General features: G+C 40.7%; 1 protein-coding gene across 1 annotated transcript; it reads right to left on the bottom strand.

The window, feature by feature from the left end:
- Positions 1 to 3283: 3283 nt before the first annotated feature.
- On the bottom strand, positions 3284 to 9832 carry fhdc4 (FH2 domain containing 4). Its single transcript, XM_085130809.1, has 12 exons — positions 9641 to 9832; positions 8719 to 9259; positions 7781 to 7842; positions 7002 to 7104; positions 6799 to 6884; positions 6617 to 6717; positions 6448 to 6518; positions 6255 to 6362; positions 6089 to 6159; positions 5860 to 5977; positions 5611 to 5775; positions 3284 to 5518 (listed from the first exon to the last, which is right to left on the bottom strand). The coding sequence occupies exons 2-12, from the start codon at positions 9064 to 9066 to the stop codon at positions 4280 to 4282; spliced, it is 2472 nt and encodes an 823-aa protein (XP_084986935.1). The 5' UTR covers positions 9067 to 9259; positions 9641 to 9832; the 3' UTR covers positions 3284 to 4279.

Genomic DNA, 9832 nt, shown 5'->3' on the forward strand with positions numbered 1-9832 from the left:
ATAATAAAATGCTGGAGGCCGTCAGTGTTAGGTGGCTGTTGTGTTGCAGGCTATAAGGAGTTTGTTGGGGGGTGGGGCTTGGGGGTGAGGGGCAAACAATTGTCTCTTGGTTTTATTCTGCAAGGTGGAGTTGCCATGGAGACTGCTTCCAGTTGAGTCAAGATGGCTGCAGCAGTCTGGCAGCAGCAGTGACTATAACAGATATACATAATGTAGGTCAGACTGACAACACTGACAGTGCTTTTCTCAACATGGTTTAAAATAGATAATTCAACAAAAAATAACACAACCCTAAAGTAATCTATTACAAACATTTAAATAAATAATCATTTATTTTCATTGAACTGATCTGTATTTTTATTTGTTTATGACTGACTTAGTAAGAGAAATCTAGGTCAACATTATGCTGTCAAATGATAAACAGCATGACTTCCCCTTTGAAGGGATGATGTAACAATGAAAACAACAATAACAAGGCAGCCAGCCATCACGCAGCCATTAATGCACTAGAACTTTAAAGCAGGTTCAATGCATAATAAATAGAGATCTATCCATCGGGTGTGAAGTTGGTCCTGTTGGTCCTGTCCTCCAACTTCACACCCGATCAGATTTGCACACTGTTAGACCTCTGCCTCACCACCACATATTTCAAATACAACGAAGGCTATTACAGACAAAAACATGGCTGTGCCATGGGCTCCCCCGTGTCACCTATTGTAGCCAACCTTTACATGGAGGAAGTGGAAAGGAAGGCTCTTGGCTCTTTCAAAGGAAGAGTACCCAGCCACTGGTACAGATATGTAGACGACACCTGGGTCAAAATCAAGACACAAGAAGTGGAATCCTTCACTGCGCACATCAACGCTGTGGATAAAAACATCAAGTTCACCAGGGAAGACACGAAGGATGACTGTTTGCCTTTCCTGGACTGCGCTGTGCACATTGAAGAGAATGGCAACCTCAACATCGAAGTTTACCGGAAGCCCGCACACACGGACCAGTACCTCCTGTTTAACTCCCATCACCCTCTGGAACACAAAATTGGAGTAATTAGGACCCTACACCACCGGGCCGAACATGTTCCCTCTAAGCCTGAAGGGAAAAAGAAGGAACACACACATGTAAAGGAAGCACTCAAAACGTGCGGCTATCCTAAATGGGCATTTTTAAAGTCAGCAAAGAGGCACAGAAAAGAAGATCAGACACCAGCGAGGGAGGATAAGAAGGACAGGCGCAACAACATTGTCATCCCCTATGTAGCCGGTGTATCAGAGAAACTCAGGAGGGTTTTCTCCAAGCATGACATCCCGGTGTACTTCAGACCCAGCAACACACTCAGACAAAAACTGCTTCACCCGAAAGACAAAACGCCAAAACACAGACTTAACAATGTGGTGTATGCCGTACAGTGCAGCGAGGAATGCCCAGACCTCTACACTGGAGAGACCAAACAGCCACTTCACAAGCGCATGGCACAACACAGAAGAGCCACCTCCACAGGACAAGACTCAGCTGCCCATCTGCATCTTAAGGATAAAGGACACTCTTTCGAGGATGCCAATGTTCACATTTTGGACAGAGAGGACAGATGGTTTGAAAGAGGAGTGAAAGAAGCCATCTATGTCCACTGTGAGCGACCATCTTTGAACAGAGGCGGTGGTTTACGACACCAACTCTCTGCCATCTATAATCCAGTTTTGAGATCCCTTCCCAGACGCCTTAATGCCCACTCACACCCTGGGCCATCTGACCTCAGGAATTCGCATGATAACGTGGGGCCAGGTTTCACAATGAACTCAACCGAAACTCTGGCTGATTGGGACCCACACCCAGTTCCACACCTTGGCTCAGGCGATTAGAGAATCATCAGGGGGTCCTTTTGTCCCTCTGTGGGGGGACACTCCCACTAGGGTTATATCTGGGACTCTCCACCATTTGACCTTAGAACTGAAGAAGCCTCTCGGATGAGAGGTGAAACGTCTTCAAGTAACTTAAAGAAGTCCAGACGCTTTTCTTTGCAAGCTCCTTTGACTACGATGACCTGGATGACTGAGAACCTTCACAGACAAAATCATTTACAGTCAATGGCTGCCAGAAGTCTAGAATCCATGAACATCACCAAATGCTGCACCTTCTCCCTTGAGAAGCCTTTAATGCAGCTGCCTTCAGTTGATGCTTGTTTGTCGGTCGGTCTGTTTTCAGTTTGTTATGTAACAACTGAAAAGCTCTGTTGTGTTGAGATCAGATGACTGACTTGCCTGATGAAGAATCTCTCAGGCCTTTGCCTTGAGAAACTCTGGGGTCTTGCAAAATGATTTGGGTCGTTATCCATTTGCCCTGGGAAGCACAGTCTGATCAGTTGTGGAGAATGTGGCTGAAAATGAGAATATAGCCATTTACACTTCAAAACTCATCCTACTGCTTGTATCAGCAGGCACATCATCATTAAATGCTATTGACCCAATTTGGTAACCATACACGCCAATGCCATAACATTGCATTTACTGTTCACTTGACAAATAATGTGGAATTTTTTGGATCATGAGCTGTTTCTCTATTTCTCTACACACTTTCCTTACTGTTCTGGTTCATGGTGGTTCTGTCCAGAGATTTTTGTTCTTCAGAAATCTGCAGAGACTTTTGTTTTCTAAAGAAATCCAGTTTGGTCTTTTGTTCTTGTTGTAAATTCCCAGTTTTTGTATCTTTGAAGGCATCTAATGACAGACTTTGACAATAGTACGCCTACCTCAATGAGAGTTTTTTGACTAGCTTAGATGTTGGGAAAGGCTTTATTAGAAAAGGGAAAAATCTAGCTGACTACCATGTGCTTTCAGTCCTTTTGGTGAAAATGAGGGACGGTGTTTGTAAAAAAAAAAAAAAAAAAAGCTTAAATTCAAAAGCGGTTCAAGCTCACGCTTTAAATCAAGCTCTTTGATTTAAAATCTACAACTAGTGCTGTGAGAGGCAAATTTACAAAAATGTTGTCATTGTCTAAACACATATGGACTTAATGTGATCAAAGGTTAGCTATCAATTTCAGATTGTTATTATACACCCAAACACAAGCTTATAAGGACTTGAGCAGATAAGCAATATGAATTGCTATTGATTATTTGCTTGTAAACATAAATGGAGTATAAATATAGTTGCCTGGTTTGAGTCTTGTACTGAAACATATTTATCACTGACCCTTTACCATATCCATGCATGCTAGCCTTATAAATATTTTATCATAGAGAATTATAAAAAACAAAAACATTTGAAATACACCAGTCTATGTATATAGAAGAGGCTGTTTTTATTACTTCATTATTTCAAGTCAGACAGCCTGACAGAGTACCAAAAACCTAATTAACACAACTCTGGCATCAACAAGCTCTAATGTTATGGTACAAGCTGTGGCCTCTTTGACCCAATGCCTCTGCTCCCACAAAATGAAAGTACTGAGGGTCTTCCATAAGTGAAATGTACCACCATTGTCAGCCACCAGGTACTGGGCCTTCAGTTAATTTGGGATCAACGCCCTTCATTTCGACTTTTCATAGTTCAGCTCTGCTCAAATACAGGCTGCCTTTGTAACACTGACCCATTTAAGATCAAACAATGGCTGAATTGAGTAAGACCCTCAAAGCAACCACACTCTTCTGCATTTTTGACATGCTTCTGTGATAATGTGGGGAAAAAAAGAATTACAAGAATGTTTCACAAAAAGAGTTGAAAACAGAGCAATACAAATATACGCAGTTAAAAAAAAAAAAAAGAAAAAAAAAAAAGGAAATACTGTATTTAAGCATGCATTACAAGCACACATAGTTTAAAAACAAAAACATCTAACCAGGATTTAAATACAGCCTCTGAGCCATTTTATTCTCTCTCTCAATGACTGTAGAAAACAGTCATTGGTGTCTCTGTCTCTCTCTCTTTCTGTCTCTCTGCACTTTCTCAGTACCTTCTGCACGTTTTGCATGTCAATCCTTCCAAAGTTCACAAACTGTAGGCATTAAACCATTTATCCCAATGTGCCCATCTTTCTACATCAACCAGAAAACCTCCACTTTAAGCCAACTATATTTTGCCATCTAGTGGTACAACATACAAAATGCCTTCTCCTAAACAAAGAAACCTTCACTTGCTTAAAGCTTCCTTGAATATATTCACAATTTAGAAAAAACTACCAAGATAGAACAATCTTAACACTTTGTTGTCATCATGAATTAATTGCAATTAACATTAAATTACATAAATTATCTTTGATACATGTAAAAATATATCCCAAAGGCTAAACACCAGAGCCTGTGGGCTTATTTACAGTGTCCTTGCTGCTCTGTAGTTTGCTCATATCGCCGAGGCGTTTTAAAAAACTAAAAAATAGTCCAGTGGTCTCAGTTTTGAACACCACAGGCTTGCTGCTTGCTGGAACAGTGTCACTAGTTATCTGTACATCGTTGTTTGTAGGCTGCATGACAGGAGCTGAGGAAACAGGTGGCTTGATTGTGCTTTCTGCTGATGTGTCATTTGTGTCTTGAGCACCTGATTGTTTTAAGTTGTGAGAAATGTCAGTATAATCAAACACTGGTTTGGAGGGAGGGTGTCTGGCGCCCTCTCGCTCTGGCATCGTCCCCTTTTCTTTAGCCACATGATTTGGACTTCTGACGGGCAGTTCAGTCCATCGATTACTTTCCCCTGCCTCAGTTTTTGGGACTTTAGTAGGCAGCGTATGGCGGCGTCCAAGGTTACGTTTAGGGGAAGGTTGAGGTTTGAGCAAAACTTGAAGCAAATCCTCATTGCTGGGGTCATCAGGATACCTATCTGCTTCCTCATCAAATGTGAGCTGACGGCGTATGGGCGCATTTGGAGGAGGAGACTTCTGATTTTCCAGAGAGTAGTCCCCAGATGAGACGCTGCCACGGCTGTTCTGAAAACGCAAAACTTTTTTAGATGCTTCACGCAGCTTTTGGGCCTCCTCCTCATTATTATCTTGCAGATCTTCCTCACTATCATCAAAAGATCTAACTGTGGTCATAAGTCTAACAGTCCTTTTGAAAGGGTTCCTAAGTCCTCTAGAGTCCTCTTCTTTGGAAGTTTTCATCTCTTCTTCATTAGAATTTTCACTCTCTGTCATTGTGTCCTCGATGTCTGACTGGGCTTTGTGCGAGTTCCGTGAGTTCACAGTGAGTTCACTTGCTGAACTCCACTCTTTTCTGCCCATGTCCTTAGCTCTAATTGAGGCTTGAATCTTTTGATTTACTGGGGTAAGGTTTGCCTGAGAAGTAATTTCTGAAAGGCTCCCGTTATTGGGACTACCATTAGTTGGGCTTCCACGAGTCGATGAGGGCTTTTCTGCTCTTCTCCTAGAACCACGTTTGGTGACAAAGTTTTGCAGCACAGATTCTAATGCAACACTATCCATTTCCTTATCTCTACTGGAGCAGGTAGCTGTGGATCTCCGCTTGGCTGCAATTTCCAGTCTGTCTCTGTGTCTCCGTTTCACCTCTGCAGTCTCTCTAGCTTTGTTTTCCTGCAGGAAAAAATAAAATCCCAGTTCAAACCCTTTAATTTTTCTTTTATCTCAGTATAGGAATATGCCAGCACATATAGCGCGTATATTACCTGTATAGCTCGCAAAAATCTTTCACAAAAGGAGTTGAAAATGGAGCAACACTCCTCCAGTTTAAAATTCTTGGCGTCCTCACAGAAGTACTGTGCCACTCTGTCACTTACAGACTGCAACTCCTGAAGATCAGTTTCTACTTCTTTCAAGCAAACCTCCGCTTCCTAATTGGAGCCAAAACCAAAACATTAGAGCATATACTCTCTATTAAAATTCACACAAACTGGACCAAGTAATGAATCACCCACCATTAGAAAATCCTCCATCTGTGCCTTTAGGTCTTCCTGCTTTAAAGTGTTTGCATTGGCATCTTGCACTTTCTTTACTTGCTTTCGATACTCCCCTTCAATGTCGCCTTGATGTATTCTAAAATAATTTTTGAATGCATTTCTTCTCTTATTCTGATGATACAGCAATACAAGAAGAATAAAGCCATACAAGACACTTCTATATGGCTTTTAAAAAAGTATTGCTTACCTTGCTGCAGCTTCAATGTGTTTGAGCTGTTCTGGAAATTTAAGCAGTGCTGTGTCCACCTTCTGAGCTTGCTGTGATGAATTAGAAAGTTTGTTGAAAATCTAATTATGCAACTTCATCTTAAGGTGAGAAACACAGACTTCTCAAACAAGTAAAAGCCACTTGCCATCACAACATAGTGCATAAGATTCATTCCAGGTTTGTTTGCTTTGGTATCCACTAGTTTCAACAGAGAAGACATTTTGAAGCCAACTGCATTGCCCGCGTAGCCGCCCTATGATCAGACAAACATATTTAGATCAAACAAATACAAAGAAAAGTCATGCAAGACTCCACAAACACAATCATTATATACTCACAGCATTCATGTAATTTCCAGTCTTAAGGACCAGGCGAATGACAGCATGAAGATTATCGCAATCTAGCAGCTCTAAAAGAAAACATATATTGTTAACTCCAACTCCAAATGGGCGTACAACTCTGCTTTAATGGGTCTCATGTTTAAAACTCAAGGAACGCAGACATTACCCCTTCCAGCAGTGGTCAAAGTACAGATGAATTCTTTTACTTCATCCATAAGGGGAAAAAATTCCTCCTTCAGCACCAAGCAGCTCAAACGCTCTTCATAGCTAAAAGACAAAACGTTTCCATCATTATCACCACTGACATTTAACATGCGATTTTCATTGAATTACACTCAGGTGGCTTACCTGGGGATCTTGACCAACAGTAACATAAATTGATCTGCTTCAGGTAGAGCAGACATGTCACCTTTGAAATTAACCAGCTGCTTTACCTGCATTTGTGAAATCAGAAAATCTGATTATGTATTTACAAAGTAAATAAACAAAGGTTTAGAGTCACATGATGCAATAGACATGTTTAAAAAAAAAAAAAAAAGCAACTAAAGTACCTCCCCTTCATCCGGAAGCATCTTGCATAATTCCTGCAGTTTTCCAGTACCAAAGCCCAGGCCATTTCCTGATTTGATATCCTCAATCATGTCTTTTATAGACCTGTAAATAGAGGTCAAGCAAATCAGTTATCTTTAGTTATGTTTTTACTGTTGCTTTAAAACATCTCATTAGTTCTGGGTGTCTGCTTTCATATCACACTTTTCTATGCTTGGAAAAACTTGGGAAAAAAAAAAAAGCTGCTGACATGTACAAGCCTCTACATGCTCTAATCACTTTATTTCAACCCTCAGAAAAATACATGCTGTGCAGGACATGAGAATGATGGAATGGAAATGTGCTCAGATTGCAGAAAAACATATTTGGTAACAGAATGAGAAAGAAAAAGTAGTTAGATTAATGTATCCATATGTTGTTCTCTTGTTTTGCTGGTGACAGTAGTTTGATCACAAACATTTTAGGGATGTTAACAGTAACAGGATTGTTTTCATTCCTTTCAAGATCTGTTGTTTATTACAACTAGCTTTAGGCAATAGATTTACAATACCTCGCACAAGTGTGTCTGTAAGTTACATCAGGGAGATAACCTGTTAGAGCTGTAGAACAGTCTAGTATAGATCAGACCTGCCAGGACATGTCGGCTTTCAGAGATTTTGTGAGTATGATGCAGTCTTATTGCATACAAATCTGCCTGCCTCACCTTGTCCTCTTTACAGTGTAACATGGAAAGATTATTGTGCAAAATACTCACACCTTCACAGTGCTACCACTGACTCACCGCTTGAATTGCTTTAGGAAAATTCCAATGTTCATGCTCCTCTTGGAGCTGAGGACAGAAATCTGGGAAAAAAAAAAGAAAAAAAGAAGGAGAACAGAGACCGGATTAAAATCTGCTTGTCAGCTGCTAAAATGGTTTCATTGTTGACTTGAGCTTTGTCTTTCGTATCACGGACATCTCAACTTTCCAAAGAGACAGTCGAATCCAAAGGTTAAGAATTCTTTGAGTTGATTGTATTGAACATTGCAGGCAAAGATGCAGTTTTTGCACCTTTTCACCATTTCTCTTGCAATATTCTAGGTGAAAGGTCAAAGTAAAAGTTAAAATGTGTTGTTAGTCAAACCATGATTGATCAAAACTTCACTAAGTAAATGTATCTACTGGTGTTTATTATGGACGGTAGCTTAAATACAGAGCATGGACAACAGAGTGATGTCAGTGAGAACACAATTAGACCTTCCTTCAGCAAACAAATGAAAATAATAATACTCCACCCTTGTACGGAGTGATTTTACATCAATACATAATGTTTCTGACAGAAACATTATACTATTGTTGTCATTTATTGTATTTCTATATTGCAAAGTTGGGCCTATAAAATGTAAATTGTAAAATAAGCAAATGTAAATTGCAATTTTGAGTTCCACATAAAGGGTAATAAAGTTCCTATAGTATCACTATATTCCCAGTTCATAAAATCACCACTTCGGTCACTCTGGTTTTAAATGCTAGGAGAGGAAAACATTGCAGGGATGTCTGTTTTTTCTTAAATGTAAGCTTGGGGGGGATCGATTCAGGTCAAAAGAACTTCCATACCTCAGCAATAAACAGGAAAGAATATAAAACCTTTCAATCTATTGTACAAACCTTGGGGGTCAAAGTTCCACTACATGAACGAGTGATAGTGACACATTTATAGTCTGGCTAGCTGCACTCACCATTTCCCCTGCTGTGGCAGAACTTGGCAGGCCCCTCAGACTCTGACGGTTCAGAGCTTTGATTTGCTGCTGGGCCTGCTTGTGGCTGAACAGCTCCTCCATATGATCAGTGTCCAGCTCATATTCCCCATCAGTCTTATCTGCTGTCCAGATATTGTGCTTTCCTATAACTGTGTGTTTGGGTAGGGTCTCCCAGTTGAAGTTGCGCATCTTGGAGCGCCGGCGCTCCAACCTTGAAATTGGACCCAGGCCATGTAGGGATGGAGGTGGAGGAGGTGGTGGTGGAGGAAGCGGAGGTGGAGGTGGTGGGGGTGGAGGTGGGGGTGCAGGAGGACCTCCTGGCTGCATCTTTTAATAAGAACCTCTCAGCAGGTTTTGAATGCATCCACACTCATATTCATGCATAAAAGCTGAATTTCAGCATATATTGGAATGCAGTGAATGTAGAAGCGATTCTGGTCGTTTTTACAGGAATGTGGTGCAACAGTCAGTCCTGGAGTGACTTGTTCAAAATGTTGTCAGTTAGGATGATGCATTCCGACTGAAAGAAACAAAGCAGGGTGGGGACACATAAGCTACAGATCTTCATACACTCTACAACAGTGAGCAGCTTTGTTTAGCAGAGAGTACAGAATTTACTTTCTTTACTGTACATAAGATTAATTATGGGAGTGATGCCTCCGATTATTTTCATAAAAAGTTTCCTGAAACTTGTGCAAACACTATAATAATTCATGATCCACTTTGAAAACACATAGAGGCTACTTTAAATCTGCCATAACAGTCACTTTAGGAGTTTTATCCAGTACAGCGCTATGCTTGTCCGCCGTGATCGGTAAACTACTAAAACCAATGTTTGTTCAAACACTTAGCATTATTTTTAGTTAAAGACCGGAGAGAAAGAAAGAAAAAGTCAACTCACCTTTGTGTTGGACTCAGCATAAGTCCCATCATTCCGCTTCCCTTTTTGTTTCTTTTCTTATGGTCCTCTTGCTGAAATTTCAAAAGTAAAGAGTGACATCAGCCTGGATAGAGTGTCGAAACTACCTGTGTGTAAATGACACGCCCAGGTGAAGTCACTTAAAATCCATGACAGCCCACACCTTCCCAGGCA

Source organism: Neolamprologus multifasciatus, chromosome 14, assembly GCF_963576455.1.
Source record: "Neolamprologus multifasciatus chromosome 14, fNeoMul1.2, whole genome shotgun sequence".
NCBI lineage: Eukaryota > Metazoa > Chordata > Actinopteri > Cichliformes > Cichlidae > Neolamprologus > Neolamprologus multifasciatus.